This window comes from Lepisosteus platostomus, chromosome 3, assembly GCF_059453375.1.
Source record: "Lepisosteus platostomus isolate fLepPlt1 chromosome 3, fLepPlt1.hap1, whole genome shotgun sequence".
Lineage (NCBI taxonomy): Eukaryota > Metazoa > Chordata > Actinopteri > Semionotiformes > Lepisosteidae > Lepisosteus > Lepisosteus platostomus.
The window spans coordinates 42,611,025-42,631,537 of NC_142613.1; the positions used below are offsets into that span (position 1 = coordinate 42,611,025).

Below are 20,513 nucleotides of genomic sequence, written 5' to 3' on the forward strand. Positions count from 1 at the left end.
ACACTTGTCCAGATTCTTGATGAATGGGACAGAGTCTAAGACAACAGAATCTGCAACTTGTTGCATTTAGTGCAGATTTACAGCTTGTATCGTTTCCATCAATGGCCACACTTGTTACTAGCCTATGGCTTTCACATCGATTTTTCACCCCTTTGATAGCAAATATTAATTAGCATAATTTGATTAGCTTTATCATATCTGTTCAATGGTATTTATGTGTATATTCTACTAAAAAGATTTAAATATTTTTCTGATAATTAGCTTTGTGTGTTTGTTGCAGTTGTAACACATAAGTTACTTTTTGTATTTAATTGTTTGCAATGTTACATTTTCACCTGATATCTCTATTTGTGCAATTACAAAGTATTTGTAAATTTAATTTTATGTTTCTGGCAAAAGTAACGTACATAAAAGGCTTACTGGAATTTCATATAGCATATTGTAATAACATGCAATATGGAATGTGTCCGTATACATGGGAAGTTACAACATTAAATACTGGTACTTGAAAATAAATTATATTTAAATACATCCATTAAAATTGAGTTTTATTTTACTTATAGTTCTGTATTTTGATTTTCACTGATCAAATTTGATTTAGCTTAACACTTTCATGTGTTTTTTCCTCTTCTTGTCATATGTTTGTGCTATAATTATATGAAATTGATACATTATTTAAACGTAGAATGAGGTTTATTAATGTGCATTTACAATATGATTTATTATCTCTGTGTATGGCCCAAACCCGTATGATATAAAAATCACAATGGCCATGAAACAACAAGAAAACTTTGTATTTGTTTACTTACCGATTTGTTAAGTGAGCTTGAGGGGCAGTTTGTGGAAAAAATAAGGCACTTGTTCAGAAGATGTTAACTTTAGGATTAACAGCTTGTTTTGCCCTGTTAAGTACAGAGTGCAATATTTGTAGGGCTATGTGAAGAGATGTCAGAAAAAAAAACATTGCATAAGATGAAACGGGTGTGGCAACTGTCCAGCAAAGGCATTATGTTCTAGTTCTATAAACATTGTAGCTAAAGGGCTTGGCATTGTTGTGAGAGTTCTTTCCATTTGAATCCTGTTGTCAATTCACAAAGCTCTGGGTGTGACAGTAACAATATTCATGTACACAGTCACATAAGGAAGTTTCCATGATAACAATACTAACAAGGAAAATTTGTTAGAATTCATATTTGTAAGCTTCCTTTGACAAATATTAAAAGTTAAGGATTGGAGATTGTCAGACATACATAATTTGCTCTGGCGAGCTTTCTTTTTGGTTATAAAATAGTGCATTTTTTTCATTTTTTTAAACTATAAGTACTGTAATTGTCATTGTCCACAAAATGAAAAATACTTCTAGTATTTCAATCTAATGTTGACACTAAAGAATGCCATTTTTCCCATTTGACATGTTACTAAAATGAATTGTTATGCATTTCGATCATGCATTTGGCTTCTGTAGCCACTGACTTTGAACTTTTGAATCATGGAGATGCATGTGAATCAATTTGATTATAGAATCTGATGAAAAAAACAAACGTTACTTTTGATTTCACTTTTGTTACCTAACCATTGATATTAGGCAGTTACCAGGATGTGATATCACATCAATTAATATCTCATCTAGCTCTTATCTTGAAAACTGCTTCAGCTAAATTTCAGTCTGAGAAATCTTTTTAAAAATGAAAGTTCAGAGATCCACATATAACAGAGAAATTATATTAAATGAAAGCTTTACTGGACATGCGGATCACACTTAACAAAACTTTCCTGGAAATTCAGGAATAAACAAATAATCAAATATGAAATAGTTTATAATTTGTAATTAGAAGGTGGGTGCTACATTACCTTTTGAATACCAAATACTCTTCTCAGTTGGTTATCCTATATCAAGCATTGTGTGCCATTCAATTTGGTAACGCTTTATTTGAATGGTGCTGTATAATGGCTTCATAATCACTTCATAACTTCTTAAGCCATTAAGCCGTATATGTAAAGGAACAAGTAATAGGTTTATTCCATGCTGAAAAGAGAAGGAAGAAAGAAAACACAACATTTTGGCTGTGTAAGCTTACACATTCCTTCTTCCTTCTCTTTTCAGCATGGAATAAACTTATTACTTGTTCCTTTGCTGACGCAGCTACCCACCTGAACTACTTCACCCACATATGTATTTTCTAACCACTTCATGTAATTCAGTGTTGCAGGGAAGATGGTGCCTATCCCAGCTAACAATGTGTGCAAGGCAGGATACACCCTAGATGTGATGCCAGTCCATGGCAGAGATGCAGACACATGCATGTACTCACACCAGGGCCAATTTTACCAGAAGCCAATTAACCAAACAGTCTTTGAACTGTGGGAGGAAACTGGACCACCCAGAGGGAACACATGCAAACACTGGGAGAACATACAAACACCATGCAGAAAATACCTCAGGAATTAAATCCAGGACCGCAGCACTGCGAGGCAGCAATGCTAACAAATGCACCACGGTGCACCCTGTCTAAATACATAAAGTCTCAAATAACTTATGTATAAGACTAAATTAAATACATTAATCTTCGCATCTTTTGTCTCTCCTGAAACACTTGCCAAATCAACATTTCAGCTACAGCAGACCATCAAATTTTGACCGATAGGATTGTTTTCAGCGGCATAAGCAAATTATTATTATTTTTTAAATTCCATATAAAGAGCCAATCAGTGAAGACAAAATACAGTTACTTTAGCAAATTTGTTATTTAGTTATATGTTTTTCTACCTGCTGTGCGGTACTACAGAAAATCTGGGAAAACGTCTGGACCGTAAAAAAGAAAGAAATGCTTTTCTGTCATTATGGCACTGACTTTGTTAAATGACTTCCATTAAAACTGTGACTGTAGTAAATGTGCACACAGCAAAAATGTCTCAGTCTCAAGTGAAGGAAGGGGTGAAGTGGCAGCCTGTGCACTGATTGTGAAGGCTTTCATGCTCCACTTAAAAGAAGGTGAATTTAGTTGTGACTGGAGGGTCCTTGGATGTGCTTCATGCATCACTCACCACCTTACAGCCACTGATTAGTTTTTCCCATCTGTACTGAGTACATTCTCAAGCCTGGTCGGATGATTTTTTTTATTGTAGATCATTGCAGCGAAGCCCAGTTTTACTATTTACCCATAAATTGCCAGTGTTTAATAAATCGTGTATTGGATTTTGTCTAACTATTACACAGTGTAGGAGTTTTGTGAATTTACTGGGGCAATTTATTAATTGTAGCAGTAATCACGAGGTGATTCATTATGGTTATTAGAAAATCAATTGATCAGCGATGCACACACATGGATTCAATACACGAGGTACATGAATGAATTTATGTTTACTACAGCAAAGGGTTGGCATAGTTATGCAAACATGACTTTTCTGTTGTTCTTTCATAGTTATTATTTTTCTTACTTTGTCTAGAGTAGGTGGTGTTTATAACAGATGTTAATTGCTGCTTCAGAGTGTCATGACTGCAAGCTTTAAAGTAACAAAAAGTGAAAACTATGCTAATGCTATATGTATTGATAAGAATGCTGTGTCTACAGTAAGATACAGTTTAGCATGTGTCTCATTAAGATATACAAAGTGCAGCTCCTATATTCTGCACCCTGAAATTGCTCAGTATGAGTTTAGTTGTGGCACTGTATAAGGGAGCATGAAGTTCTTTACAGTCATGTAAAGATGAAAGATTTTTTTTTTGCAATTTACAAGTTCACAATCTTTCTTGTTCTCCAATGGCATATAAAGAGATCATGTCCATATCTGACAAGGCGGCATCTTCTTCCAATAAACAAGAGAGTAGAAGTCTAAATAGCACAGGTTGATTAACAAGTACACCCCATGTCTTAAGAGTTGGATATGGATGAACGGATGGATGATCTCTGAAAGAGAAGGAAAGAATAATAACACATGTCTGTGGTGTCAAGGAAAACTAGAGTTTATTATGGAAAAAAACCCTGGCCAAACAGGATAAGCTGAGAGAGTTAGAGAAGGGAGAAAATGAGGAACAGTTTAAGATTAAGAGAAGTGAGAGTGAGGAGCAAAATTTGGTGATTAATGAAGAGAAAGAATATAAGATGAAAGATAGCTGGTGTCACAAGAGTCATTGTGAATATGCCATACTTTTTCTGTCGCTGCTCCATTGTTATGGAATGCCCTTTCTCCATCTCTTCGAGAGACAAACTCTTTGATACTATTCAAATTTAATCTCAAAACTCAAATTTTAACTTTTACTAGGGCCTATGTCTGATTGCCCTACGGGTTATCTGTTATGTTTTTGTTTATTTTTCTTTTATTAGAAAAAAATAAGTTAGCTATTAAATACTAATATACAGATTCTGTAATCTAAGTATAAATTCAGTATCAAGAGTAATATATGAGAGGGGAGAACAGGTAAGACTTGAAGTGGAAGGAGTGCACTCTTTCCCAGAAAGGGAACAATTTAAGGTTCCAAAGGGGCTCAAAACAGCAAAGCTGGCTGGCTGGCAGTGTAGGAGAGAATAGAAAAACAAAATAAATGAACTCAGTGACATATCAGCACCAATAAATCCATCTCAATCCAATTCTTTGCTACTTAACAGAAAGTTAGACTGTTTTACTGAACTGAAAAGTAACATTTTCTGAAAGAAATCCAGTTTTTTTAAAACCATAGTCTGCATTTTCTATCCTGTTTGAACTTTGTAGTTTACAGTATTTACCATGTAATGTGGATAAGTATAGTTGATTTCCAAATCTTAAAAAGATTTTCTAGATTGGCAATAGCTCAGTAAAATCCGAGATTTTACCTGATGTACCAAAAATACTATTTACGACACAAACACAAAGGTTAATTTTATGAGTGTACTATCAAATTTCAAAGATTTTAATGGAATGCACAATTGCAGAAGAACTTCAGAATATCTTATTCTTCAATCTTTAAAAGTGATGTTGACCTAGATTTTTTATTTTATGTGAAGTGTTTTATAAGAGCACAGATGTACCCTGAGAAACATTTGGAGCCTAACTCTCAACAGCAGTACTACTTGATTAATTATACTTCCTTTGCCTCAAATAGATTGGTCTGTATGACCATATGGGGCATATGGCTACTTCCATAAGAAAGTCAGTTTTCATTTGTGTATTTAAAAGCATTTACACACAGGGAGTTCCTATTTGATCGCATTTAATATCGGTTAAGCATGATAATTTGGCCTCTTCAAAAATGAAGAGCTTGTATACTCTCCCTTCACTGCTAATACATCAGTTTGTCACTGGCAGCTGTAGTTTTAAAGGTCCTGTACCCAATTATCAGTTGATTACTTTCCTTTTATGTTCTGAAACCAGCATGCATTCTCCAGTTTCAGTTTTCTTTGGTTTTTGCTACCAGTGCATTTTGAATTCTGAGTACCTGATGCAAGAGTGAGCACGTTTGTCCTGCTGTGCTGGCTAATAAACTGTGACCGCTTCAAGAATATGAATTGAGATGTTGTGTAAATCAAGGGAACACTTTGCTCTTTGGCTGGAACAATCATGTTTTTTTTTCAATTAAGAGTCACCCAGTGTGTTTTTGCGGCTTCACATTTGTTTTCATGTCCCAGTGGAGCAGTGACAAGACTGTCATTTTGGTACTTCAATCACTACATTTAGACGAACTCCAAACTTTGACTAAAATACAATTTTGCATTGCTATAATAGCATCCCAGGGTTTCTCCATCTTCACATCTTTCCAGCATGTTTCCTGTGCATCCCCCCACTGTCTCTTCTTAAGGTGATGTCCTGTCTCTGACCTGACTTTACACATTGAATTGCATGTACATTTTGTTCTTTACTTCGTGTCTTCACTCTGGTGTTTCTTCTTGTGCAGTATCTTCCGTGTAATTTCCTCACAATGCACTCCAGTAATTATAAGATGACTGAGCAATGTGCTATCTTATATGCAAGCCTTTTTTTAATGACAGACTCCTTGGAATTGTTCATATTGTGATGCTTTGACCCTTTGGATTACTTCAGTAGGCTACAACCTTCTCCTCACAGCTTTAAGATTATCTCAGGGTCCCATGTTAATGGATACAAATATTCATTTTTGAATTAAATCTTTCAGACTCAGGATATGACAGCCAGGAAAACAAACTATTGCTTAATTTCTCTCTTTATTATCTGCATCTTAAAGTGAAAGGAATATTGGAAGATTAAAAAAGGGCCGGAGCACTTTATTCTAAAAGGTGCCATGTTCCCTAGTTCCTAATTGTGTCGTGTTCATGTTACTGGACTCACCTTTCTTCTTACTTTTGTTATACTGTACAGTATGTGTTTGTTTTGTAAGGGAGTATACATGAAAAGCTAAGAAAAACTATTAAATCTAAGGAAGGAACTCTTTGCAGTAAACCTGTCAACACTGTTTTTCAGCTAGGATGGTTGCAGTAATCAGTTTTGAAACAGCCTTGTTTTCCAGATGAGAAAACAGTCCATGTGGTTTGTCCATTAATCCTGAATGGAGAAATGAGCACACTGAGCTAAAATAACTTGGCTCTTCTGCTTCACTGAAAAGGGAATTCAAAGTGGAAGTTCAACTGACTTTTAATTGTTTACATTTCTTTCATGATTCATTAGAGATAATAAAACACCCTGTCTTACAGGGAATTATATATTCCCTGTATATAATGGAATTATATATTATGTCCTCATCATGGAGGAAGTTGCGATGGACAATATTTGCATATCAGTTACTGATTGGTTAACTAGTTAATTTCATGTCCTTTTTTTTCCTCTGGGAAAAATAGGCAGGGTGCCCACTCCAAGTCAAGAATATTTTATTAAGAAAACTCAAATAAATACCTCCTACATGTACATTGTGAAAAATAATAATTTTGTAAGATCTTCAAACAACACTTGTTTTTTATTTCACACATTGATATGTAAAAATCACTTGAATAAAAAAAAATAAGAAAAATATGTTTTCATATTTTTTAGGCTGCAGGTCCACAGTCATTGGCCTACACACCCTCTTGACACACCAGCTGTTTTGAAGCATATAATCACTCTAATTAGTTCAGCGTCAAACATCAATTACTTTTTGGCACATAGTTACTTGTCAATGCATCTTTATACTGTTTTTACTAATATAACAAATTAGGGGAAAGTTTTTCACTGTGCAAGATATACTAGCTGATGCCTTCACTCTTAAAATGGGTTCATACAGTAATCCTAAAGATTGTTCAGAATGCCAGAAGACTTTGATGTGAAGGTAGCTGGTAGAAAAAAAACTCCTAGAGCTTCAAGGATAATTAAAATTAAACTTTAATCCTGTTGATCAAAGGTCTGAGTTCTCTTCAGTACGAACTACAAAAGCTGCTGTATTGAAAGCATAGCACCTCATTAATGTGTTTCTTGACTTCTTAGGGATTTTTCAGGATGTCTGATGTAAAATGTGTTGCAATGTTGAAGCATCAAGCAATGTTCAGAATGTTGCTAGGGTTATTGTGTCACTCTGACACAAACTAGAGATTAGGAGGCATATGGTCTCTTATTGCACGGCTGATTCTGCATCTGCTGTAGCTTGTCCAAAACTGCCATGTGAGTGCTCCTTCAATAGGAATTCTTATATTCCAAAATGGCATTGACCTTGGAGTCGATGTGGTTGGTTTCAGGGATTTAGGCCTCCTCTGGCTTTGGTGTTGTCAGAGCACTGTTAACATTAATTACTGTGATCCACATCGGTCTGCTCTCCATGCTGTTGCACAGGAATCTTACAATCGTTCTTACCAACTATTTTTTGTATATTAGAAACTCAGTTTCATGTAATGCTTTAAAGCTGTAATCTTTTATTCTGGTCCTGAAGTGTGATTCTGATTTTCTAGGCTTCTTAAAGCACCACCTCCTGAAGACATGGGAGTTTTTGTTATCCTGGTCTAATTAAGATAATAATGAGCTGATGCAGATCATTAAAACCTGACCTAGAAACGAAGAGAGAAAATTGTTCTCCAGAAACAATATTCACAACACTTGACATAGAAGGCTCTTTTTTTGGGTGGGACTCTTATAAGTAGTTATTTGTTTGGTTGATGTTTTTATATGTTTAACATGTTAATTAGGTCTCACTAATTAAAGAGTCAAATAATGTATTAGTTCAGTAAGGATTTATTTGAGCACTTCTGTCATTTCCAAACATAATATCATTGCTCTTCAGACAGTTTAGCACAGAAAATAAAGACTTTTTATATTAAATAAATCAGAAATTAAAATGTTTCAAAATACTTTTTTATATCATCTGTATACTTTAATGCATAGTGGATACAAACGTATAGTATGACAGGTATGAACAATCATTATTATTGAGTTGACAAATGTACCTGAATTATTTCTATATTTCTTAGGTGCTTGCACATACCAGTTTTGAACTAATAAACATTTTAAATGCAAAATTAAATGCTAACACAAGTGACCAAAAATGAAACAAAAGAATGGGAGCTTTAGTTTGAAGGTTGTGTTGTCATTTTTGGCTTGAATTCTTGCATTTTCCTAGAATATCCAAAACTAAAGAAAATGCAGCTTGCCACCAATATATGAAACAGCCAGCACTGCAGGCAAGCAGCAGGGTTCAGTATTTGACTTCAGATGGCTGTTAATGAAGTTCGCAGTTTGCCTAAAAGAGGTTGGTATGTTGTATATTTTACACATATAAATGTGTGTGAAATTGGAAGAAGTTTCTGTCTGTAAAAAGCATTGTATTTTGCAAATGGGAAAAAAAAGGTCTGCAGTAAAGCCCATGCTAAGAGCCAGAACAAGTTAAAGTCAATGAGATTTACTCTGCAAGGATCATTTCAGCTGCATTCAGTCAGACAAAATACAAATCCGCAATGCAGACCACTCAATAATGGATTTCGCTTGCCGAGGCTGAAGGCTGGAGTAAAGTTTTATGAGCATCAGATGTGTGCACGGTACCATAAATGCACCTTTTTGCTATGTACAGGTATAACTTTATTTTTGTTATTTTATGGCATGTTGTGTGTAATTTCTTAACATAAGTGGCCTGAACTCTCAATTGCTTTACAACTAAAGTCCTGCAACCAATTTACCTTTTGTAGCAGAAATTCAGGAATGGACAGTGGCAGCTCAATGACAGTCTCATCTAATGAGATTGATAACCCTTTCTAGTTGGGGTTTGAACAAAGAAAATAAAAAAGTGATTTAAATTAATGTTGCAAATTACGTCTGCTTCTGGGCAAATTAATATTCTGCTCCTTCTGGTCTTAAATGCATTAAATATTGTCAAACACAATGTCCTACTGGAGCACATGGAGCACAAAATTATTAAACGAAAACTGGCACTTCCCTTCATGGTTAGGTTAATATAGACTGTTTTAAATCTGATGTTGTCCTGCTTATATAGACTGTTCCACAGGGCTTTGTGCTGGGACCTTTACTGTTGGGTATTTACTTCTTGTTTCATAGTCATATTTTTTACCACAGTGGACTTGGCTATGATAACATAATATTCACTTATGTTAGTTTGCAGGCCAAACTTGATCTCTGTGATTTCTGCCTTTCTATGGTGCCTGTTTAATATTTAGATAGTGACAAAACATTCTTATGTAAAACTGCGCGAAGACTGAGGTTAAGCTCATAGGATTACAATATTGCTTTGCATAGTCAGTGACTTCAGAGTCTGTGACAATTAAAGCCTTGACTCCAGTTGGAAACCTTGATTTTACCTTAACAACTTAACAATACAATAGTTTTAACAACTATTAGGACTAAACTAGAGGACCCAATATATGGAAATAATATTCTAGGAAATAGTCAACATAAATTTATAAAAGGTACTTCTTGTCTAACCAACGTGTTAGGGTTCTTTGAAAAAGCAACAGCAGTATTAGATACACATAGGACATATGATATAGAGTATATATTTCATGCATATAGTAGAACCATTAATCTGAGATCTGCTCATTCAGGCCTTCTTACTCTACTGAAAACCATGCTTCACATAATGGCTGACAGATTTCTCTTCTGCAGTAAAAGGACCTTTAGCCTCATAGGCTAAAATCAATGGAGAGGCTCCAACTGTCAACATTTTTTAAACTCACTTAAAACTTTATTTTCTGTCAAAAGTTTAGCATTTAATGTAGTTCTACTACTGTTTCATTGGGTTCTGTGAAAAGCTTCTATAAACAAAATTGATTTCTATGATAAGGATGATGAATGTCATTGTTCTATTTTTAAATGAAATAATTAAAATTTAAAGGCCTACTAGTAAATTTGTTAATCAAAGCTGTAATATTACTTTTGATTTTTTCAGTTTTTCCCATATGGCGATGCCTCAAAGTTTGCCCAGCATGCCTTTAGAACCTTTGATAAGAACGGTGATGGGACCATCGACTTCAGAGAGTTCATCTGTGCACTGTCTATCACATCACGGGGAAGCTTTGAGCAGAAGTTGAACTGGGCATTCAACATGTATGATTTGGATGGCGATGGCAAAATCACACGAGTGGAGATGTTGGAGATTATAGAGGTAAGATACTGAGAAAAAAATGGGAGTTAATTTGAAGGAATAAGACTTTAGCTCTTCCTGTTGTGTTTACATGACACTGAAGTTGCAGAGTGCATTGGTATGTTATAGATGATTGTTACTAATCAAATGATGCTACATCCCAGGTTTAAGTTACCATTTTACAGCATGTTGAAAAAGGTTGTGTGTTAAAGAAATAAAATACAGGTGTTTACATTATATGCTCTCTTGTTACACCTGGTAAACATCACACTTTCATTAGAAAACAATGCCACATTGGGGTATTAATCAACCTGTGTCCCATAATTCTTTTATGGGTTTGTATATAACCATATATGGTTGCCTCACTAGGTCTGTGTATTAGAGGATTAACATCGAAATCTAGCAAAATTGAAATATGGTCTCATGGATTCAAGGTGGAATCTGCCTGATTTATTGTGTGAATTAAAATGACAGAACCCTTAATGTGATTATTTATAATGGTGTATAGTTAGGACCAAATATTTTCCATCATCCTATTGCTGTAGTAAATGTAGGTCAAAGCTTTAGACATCTATTTTGGAAGCATATTACATTTTTATATAACAAGCACCTTAATAGTTTTGCAGCAAGCAATTTTTAGTGTGTAGTACTGTATGAGACCACGGTAACATTTCTCCATTTTGTCATTTTGAATAAATGTGCAGTGCGAGGGAAGAACAATTTTTAAAAACAAATTGTGATCATCATGTCAGAAATAGGATGCCTGTGTGCTAGAAAGAAATTGATATGTTGAAGACATGCCTTTTTTAAAACATGAGTTGATATGTGCAACTTATGACTGCAAAAGCCCTTCCACAAGACTGGAGATGTTGGTAGATGCCTAGGGCAAAATGTACAGCTATGCTTAAACTTTGATATATATTGATTCCATGATTCATCAACATCAGAGTATATTTTAGGAATGGTATAGTGAGTACTACGCACCTTTTGCTCTTTATCAGTAGGATGTCTTAATTTAACAATTATAACCAGGTTTGCAAACAAGCCTTAATACTGTTTATTATATAGCTTATGGAAAGCCAAGCCTACAAGCACATGATAGAGTAGTTGTTACAGTCATGTGAAAAAGAAAGTACACCCTCTTTCAATTCTATCATTTTATATATCAGGACATAACAAAAAATCATCTGGTCCTTACCAGATCCTAAAATTAGGTAAATCTAACCTCAGGTGACAAACAACACATAACAGATTCCACTATGTCATTATTTATTTAACAGAAAATAAGCCAACATTCAGATGCCATGTGTGAAAAACGAAGTACACCCCATGATTCAGTAGCTTGTAGAACCACCTTTAGCAGCAATAACCAGCAGCCATATCACCCTGCAACTCACAACTGGCAACCCACTGAAGCTAAGCAGGTGTGAGCCTGGTCAGTACCTGGATGGGAGACCTCCTGGGAAAAACTAAGGTTGCTGCTGGAAGAGGTGTTAGTGGGGCCAGCAGGGGGCGCTCACCCTGCAGTCCATGTGGGTTCTAATGCCCCAGTATAGTGATGGGGACACTATACTGTAAAACAGGCGCCGTCCTTCGGATGAGACGTAAAACCGAGGTCCTGACTCTCTGTGGTCATTAAAAATCCCAGGGCGCTTCTCGAAAAGAGTAGGGGTGTAACCCCGGTGTCCTGGCCAAATTTCCAATTGGCCCTTACCAATCATGGCCTCCTAATAATCCCCTTCTATAAATTGGCTACATTACTCTGCTCTCCTCCCCACTGATAGCTGATGTGTGGTGAGCGTTCTGGCGCACTATGGCTGCTGTCGCATCATCCAGGTGGATGCTGCACATTGGTGGTGGTGGAGGGGAGTCCCCATTACCTGTAAAGCGCTTTGAGTGGAGTGTCCAGAAAAAGCGCTATATAAGTGTAAGCAATTATTATTATTATTAACTTGAAGTAATTGCTTTCTGTATGAGTTTATCAGTCTCTCACATCATTTTGGAGGAATTTCGGCCCACTCTTCTTTACAGCATTGCTTCAGTTCATTGATGTTTGAGGGCTTTCGTTTATGCACAGCTCTGTAAAGGTCCCGCCACAGCATCTCAATGGGACTGAGGTCTGGACTTTGACTTGGCCGTTCCAACACCTTGATTCTTTTCTTTTTTTGCCATTCAGTTGTAGATATGCTGGTGTGCTTGGGATCATTGTCCTGTTGCATGACCCAATTTCGGCCAAGCTTTAGCTGTCAGACAGATGGCCTCCCATTTGCCTCTAGAATAGTTTTGTATAAAAGAAGAGTTAATGGTCGACTCAATGACTGCAAGGTACCCAGGTCCTGTGGCTACAAAACAAGCCCAAATCATCACCCCTCCACCATCGTGCTTGACGGTTGGTATGAGGTGTTTGTGGTGATACATTGTGTTTGGTTTTCGCCAAACATGGCGTTGTGCATAATGACCAAACATCTCCACTTTGGTCTCATCTGTCCAAAGTACATTGTTCCAGAAATCTTGTGGTTTGTCCAGATGCAACTTTGCAAACCTAAGCAGTGCTGTCATGTTCTTTTTGGAGAAAAGGAGCCTTCTCCTGTCTAACCTTCCATGAAGGCCATATTTGTTCAGTCTTTTTCTGATCGTACTGCCATGAACTTTTACCAAGGCCTGTAGATCCCTAGATGTAGGTCTTGGGTTCTTTGCAATTTCTCTGAGCATTATACGCTCTGACCTTGGGATGTATTTGCTGGGACACCCACTCCTGAGAAGATTGGCAGCTGTCTTGAATGTTCTCCATTTATAAATAATCCTTCTTATTGTAGAATGATGGGTTTTAAATTGTTTGGAAATTGCCTTATAACCCTTCCCAGACTGATGAGCAGCAACAATTGCTTCTCTGAGTTATTGCTGATGTCTTTTCTCCTTGGCATGGTGTTAACACACATCTGAATGCTCCAGACCACCAAACTGCCAAATGTTCTGCTTTTATAGGGGTGGTCACACTTCCTGATGATCAACTAATCAAGTGCATTTGGTTAGCAGCACCTGGCTTAACTTACCCTTATACCAGTAAGGGTATACTTAATTTCTCCCACATGGTTTCTGCATTTTGGATTACCTTTTGTTGAATAAATAATGACACAGTGAAATATATTATCTGTTGACAGTCATATGAGGCTAGATTTGTCCAATTATAGAAGTTAGTGTGGACCAAACGATTGTTATTAATGCCCTGATATGTAAAACCATTGAATTGAAAGAGGGTGTACTTACTTTTTTTAACCTGACTGTAGGTCTCTGAACTTCCTGATAGTGGCATAAGGCTACAGGAAAAAATCATCATGGATAACTGTGCTCATCGGCTTGTGATTCACGATGGCAAAATACTTGTACACTGCTTAAGATTAATAAGATTTCTAAAATATTTGTGAGAAAAAATATTGCATCAGACATTAGCACTGATTTACAAAAAAGCTTTCTAATGGAAAGGGGAAATTATTCTGTATTTGTAACGTTCGATAAACTTTTGCAATTCAGGTTTTTTCCTTTTATAATTAAAGTTACACATTTCCACCAATGACAATCAGGGGATATTAATGGGATATTCTTTTCCACAGTTTCTTATATTCGATTTTTAGACAAACATTCTGTCCACGAGACAGAACATATCAGGTTTTATGACCAGAGCTGAAATCAGAAGGTTCAAACACTGGTCATAGAGGACATTTATGACTCTTGTGTCACTTACACAATTTAAGCCATTATTTGGTAAATCAGAGTTTTTGACAATCCCTATATATTTCTCTTGAAAACACTTAAAGAGTGCTATTTGAATATATAATTAGTTTGATTAAGGCTCTGATTATGAATTTAAGAGCTCAGGCACAATAAAAGAAAAACACATTTCTCAAGCAGCAGCAGGAAAGTATAATAACCTTGAACCAAAATGATAATACCAGAGAGAAATTTACAGATTTGTCTTGGGTGGGGGGGGGAGTAATTTACTGCTCAGAACCACTGCATTTTCCAAATCTGTGATAACATGGAAATGATATCTGATGTGTTCTCTTTTTTTATTCAAAAAAGGCTATTTACAAAATGGTAGGCACCGTCATTATGATGAAAATGAATGAGGATGGGCTCACACCTGAACAGCGAGTAGACAAGATTTTCAGCAAGATGGATAAGAACAACGATGATCAGATCACACTGGATGAGTTCAAAGAAGCTGCAAAGAGTGATCCATCCATTGTATTACTCCTTCAATGTGACATTCAGAAATGAGGTGGCGTCAAAGCATTATGGACTGCACAAAAGTTAAATGTTCCATTCAGTTTGCAGCTATTTCCACCGAAAAAAAAATGCTTGGACTACCTTTCAATGGACTCGCTTCTTGTGTTTGAAACACTTGTGTGCATGAGAATGTCATTTGCTAAAACAATTTTAAATATATATACAGTATATATAATATATGAAATATAAAAATATATTATTTAAAAACTAAACTGCCAAATGTGAAGTGTGCAATTTCCATACAGTCTCATCCCACTGGAGCTTGTGCATCAGTAATGTGATGCGTTGAATTAAGCTACTATTTATTGTACATGTTTACTGATGCTAGCTGTGTGTTTCATATATCAAATTAATAAAACCAAATTCCCATGGTAATGTAACTGTTCCTAATAAATTATGTATCCATCTATAAATCAGAAACTGGACGGACAAAGAGATGGATTCTAGTATTCATCAGGCTGCTTCTCTCACATGTGCTTGTACTGTTGGTGAATATAAATGTAGTTTATGTGCATGCCTTTAGGTTCTGCCTTAAAATCTGTCCTCATTTGCATCCTATGAATCAAAACAAGTCAAAGCCTTATGGAATAAATGCAGTAAAAAGCACATAGGAACAAATATCCTATTGCCATAGGTCCTTCAATAACGTACAGTATTGTGTATGGGATGTATATTTGTGATTCGTTGAGCCATTATTTGAGTAACTGTGGGAGCATGTTTCCTTAAAGTAATAGTATCTGTGTTGCTGAAATTCTTATAGCACCTATCTATTTAGATCTGCTTACTTGCAAGCCTTGAAGACCTTGAAGAGGAAGAAATAATCACTATTTGAGTATATTTAACATTGTAACTCCAGCAGTCTGTGGCCAAGCATACTTTTAAAAAATACCCAAAAAGTGCATCATAATTTGTATTGAATTCCCAGCTAAATGTGACGCCCTCCAAGACAATTAAAAAAGCATCAACAAAAAAGAATATTTTTAGTGAAAAGCTTGGCATTGCATTTTTTTTAAAGAAAGTCATTCCACCTGCCTACGAATAGGGAGCATACTGACATAAAATCCCTTGGGGCTGAGCAATGCAACATTCTATAAGGTGCAAAATGTTTTCTCTCTCTCTGTCTCTTTCAGTTTCAAATGAGTGTAAAGTACAACAAGCAAAACAACTTTACAAATGCAGTTCTTTAGTCAGCTACCATGAGAAGAAACCCTTTTAGTCATGTGTTTGGTATACCAGTGTACTGCATTGTTATTAACTTTTTGTAGGACTTTTTTATTCCCCTGTTCCTCCCTTCAACATGCAAACTGTATATAATCCCAATGTTTTTAATGTTGCAGTATTCTGCATACAGGACAAGACCGAGGCTGTGCAACTGAGAATATAAACTGCAAATAATTGTAAAGAAGAATTGTTAATGAAGCTGCAATAATAAAGTTATTACCACACTCCTATAATTAAGAAACTACATTTCTGTAATGAAACAGCATTAAGCTTTTTTCATGTGGCAAGATGTATACTGATGAGAATAATCATTGAGACATTTGTTAGTCTTTGTTTCAGGATACTGCATAATTAAGACAAACAAAATCATTAGCTTCCTTGCTTTGAAGAGAAATGAATCCCTATTGGTTTAACTCAAACTTTACAATAATATATTTGCCCAATAAGTGTTTGTATTGAATATTAAAGTGTATTATCATCAAATACCAAATTCAAACAAGCAAGAACTATTTAAAATGTAAAGATTTTTGTAGCATGTGTTGTGCCCCTAAATGACATGGCTGCACTATTCATTGTGTTGTGGTTTAAAATAAAACATCTATGGGCTGTTTTCTGAAGCTCTGATTTTTTATTGAAGTGCAAGAACATCCTGACATACAGTATAAAATAAAAGTGTGAAGGATATGTAAGAGATCCTCATAAATGAAAAACTTTCCAAATTGAAAACCTATTTTAAGTCAGCCCTAATGTTAGAGAATGTACACTGCATGTTCCCTGCAATATAGAATATGCCTTATCTCATAATTAAAATTACATTTATATAGTTTGTAGCATATCATAGGATGCATGTAATAGTACAAAAAGTCCTAAAATAACAATCATGTTTTTTTTAAATGTAGCACTAAAGAGAAACAAATTAAAATAAGCGACTGTTACATTGCCTAAGAAACCACAAAGACATTTCAGTTTTTTTTATTTTAAAAGCTATACACCATCTTTAGACATAGTTTGAAAGTGGTTATGGATTATTTTAGGTCCCATGTCTTCACAAAAATATGGACTAAAATTGGTATGTATAGCCATGACAATTTACTTTCCTGTGTTATCAAGGCATAATCCTACCGAGAGATTTTCCCTTTATGTTCGTTTTGCATCTTATACAAATGCAGGTTGTTCCAGGAACATATCTGAGGCTTTCCAGGTAAAGCTACTGTATATCTTCCCATATGTATTCGATTATACTATTAAAAGTCTGAGACCTAACTCAGTATTTCCCTCCCAGCCACCAGGTGAAACATGATTATAATTTGAATACAACTGGATTGATTGAAGGTGGAAAACAAGACAAAATTTCATATTCTATTCCAAGTAGTCAGGTCCTATAAGTCAACAGTAAAAAATATTTGTATTGCTGTATATTGCTGTATATACGGTTTATATCAGTAACACAATGCAGACAACAAAATGTCTATAGAAAATTGTCCAAGGTGGAAAATACAAAATAAGAAACAACCATTCAAAGTCAATTACCAAAAACAATTACAAAAATCAAATGTCCAATATATTTATAACATAAAAGTAATTTTCTAAGCATCCCTTCATTACGTTACTTGACCTAAGACTCACAGCATACTGTACCAAATAGTTTGCAAGTGCTACATTTTTCTGAAATCAAAGAAAGTTGAACTACTGTATATGGCATTCAACACTCTTCCACAAGAGCTCTCTAAGACAGAAAGCTGTTCTGGAAAATGACTGTGGAACAACAGTAGCAATCTACTACTATGCACTTGTGTGTGCGTGCACACGCACATGTTGTGGAGGTGCAGGTTTCTGAGATGCAGCCTGTAGTATCCTGGCACTTCCACTTCATCACATTCAGTCTATGTCAAGTGTTGCCATTCCCAGAATGGGACGGACCCTCAGGCATTTGATTCACAAAGCACTAAAGAAGCAACGAGAAACAAACAGAGTGAGAGATTCCTCTTAGGTCTTAATTTATGACATGTAGAAAGTCACTGTTAAGAGAGCTGAGGCTGTCCCTATCAAAGCTCATTATTACCAGGGTGGGGGGAATGACAAAGAAGGAGAGAATTCAGGCCCTGTTTCAACATTGGCATTAGTGACATATCTGAATATCTAGTTCAATATCTGAATATATAGTTCAATATCTGAATAAGCAGCTAAAATATGCTGTCAGATTTTAAATATCTCATGCATCTTTCTTTGTTCCTTGAACCAAAAAGGATATTGGTTGAAATAGTGGACATAAGGTCAGCAAATTATGAGGCCTTTCATTTTATTTCTTTGCTGATTTTAAATTAACTTTCAAATGTGTAGCAGACATGAGTTAGTTAGTTCAGAGAATTATAACCACAGGTAATGGCACTAAATATTTAAAATTTAATTTAACTTAATAAAGATTAAATAAAAAGCCGCTCTAAAGTGACGTACTGGCACTGTGTTTGACCAGCCTCTGATGAATTAACAGATTTTCAGCTTGACATAGAGCAGTTGCATGGTAATGGAATTAAATTTCCTATAAAAAACAATCTTCCTCAACTCTAAAACAGAATAATCACACTATTATGTTTTAATTCGGGGGTTAGATGCTGTGGAAAGAAAACCTTTAAAATCTAAAATTTTAAAAACTTCTAAAAACTTTTTGTTGTTTCATATTACATATACATAACATATTGCACAACAAATGAACTAAAAACTACTACTGCTTGTTGCCTAAATATAAATTTAATTTCTATGAACTTTTGAAAGGGTTTCACAATTATTACCTATCAAATGGTAATCGAATTAATGGATTCTATTATATAATTTTGTATTTGATCTAAAATACCCAATTTCAAATGTGTATTCTGTACAGGTAGAAATTAGTACTAATGCAATTCAAAGAGGTAAGACACTACAAATCTTACAACAATCTTGATATTTACTTATTGGTTTATTAATATATTAACAAATTTAAAATGCAACTTGTAAAATGTCACTCAGTTTTAAAACTTATTTTTCTACATTGTTTTAGCACAAAATACACTTGAACACTGTTTCCCATGAGGTAAACATTTACAAATTTAAGAATTGTAATATATATATATTTCTATATGCACATATAAATATATAGTTTTGTATTTTGTTAAGAATTTTATTATTAAACACTTTTTTAACCTGAAAGGACATCATATTTGAAATGCATGGCATTTTACTGTAAAATGCAGGTTTGGTCTTAAATACCTATTCAGAAGTTTGATGTTTTCATGCTCCATACCGTACAGTACATACAGTCTTAAGCCTTTTAAAACAATTATGAAAAGCCAATATCTTAATCCATATCATTCTGCTCTTGCAGCTTTGCCAGTCAAATGCAGACCCGTGGAACAATTAAAATAATACTATGATTATGACTCTGACTCAGATTATGCAAATAGACAAGTAATTGACAAGGTCTTGCTTTCAGCTATTTTCCTAACCTTAACCAAGCCTGACCTCTAAATGGGATGCAAAACCTATCCCTCCCTACTCAGTTCCAGACCTTTCCACACCTCAAAACAACAATATACAGTATGTTACTTCTCGAAAAAGCAATGTTTGAAACATCTTCTGATTTGTTTATGCTATTAGTGTAGTTTAATCATGGCATTCTAAAGTTACCTGCAGTGAATCTGTCAATGCAAACAGACTATGATGCGGGATAAACAAGCAAAAGATGTGGTGTGTGTTTAGTGGCGGTACAGTACATCACAACCCCCAAGACCAAAACACAATGGCACAGGGAGGAGACATTGCAGATTAGAGAAGGAGATCACAGACTAATCTGTAATTTAAGTACACATATAGAACCTTATACCAAAACCTTATGTCATGTTTAAGATAAACATATGCTTTATGTTTATAATTACTTTTTTGGTGCACGTCACAATCGTCAGGGAATACTGTGAAAACTCTATACAATTTTAAAAATGTAATTTATTGTTTTTTATGCAATAGGTCACTTAATTCTATATGAACCTTAACAATAAAACAGGTTACACTACTCACATTAAGGAAAATTGTCATCAAAGAAAACATTTGCATCCCCTTACAGAGTTAAAAATAATGTCCTCAGGCATGCAATGAACAATGCTATGAGAGACAGACACTGGCTGAGGTGAAGTTTAAACATTTTTCAATTATTTCTAATCTCCCTCTTTACAGTTTGATCCATGTTTATCAGAATCTCGAGTTGCTGTCCAGATACAGAATAAAAGTGTTGTATTCTTTTGTATATGAGTGTGTAGACTTCACTTTAAGTATAGCTACTTACTCCAGTTCACTGACTTTAAAGTAGACTGGTCATGTGACTTAAAGAACTCAAGATAATTCTACCCCACTGCCTCTGATCATTTTGCTTCTCTTGACTCATGAGGCATCATGAAATATAGTTCATTTTTCCCCATCACTGCAGTGCATGTCAGAGCTCAGAAACAAGGTCAAATTCTGTCAGCCAATGGCTACA

The 20,513-nt window shown here is 35.2% G+C and overlaps 1 protein-coding gene across 1 annotated transcript in view; it reads left to right on the plus strand.

The window, feature by feature from the left end:
• Positions 1-16,623, plus strand: part of vsnl1a (visinin-like 1a) — a 60,711-nt gene extending 44,088 nt beyond the window's left edge. The window contains exons 3-4 of the mRNA XM_088625637.1: positions 10,304-10,519; positions 14,579-16,623. Of these exons, the coding sequence (XP_088481763.1) occupies positions 10,304-10,519; positions 14,579-14,776 (414 nt within the window). The 3' untranslated portion in view covers positions 14,777-16,623. The remainder of the gene's footprint in view (positions 1-10,303; positions 10,520-14,578) is intronic.
• The last annotated feature ends 3,890 nt before the right edge of the window (positions 16,624-20,513 follow it).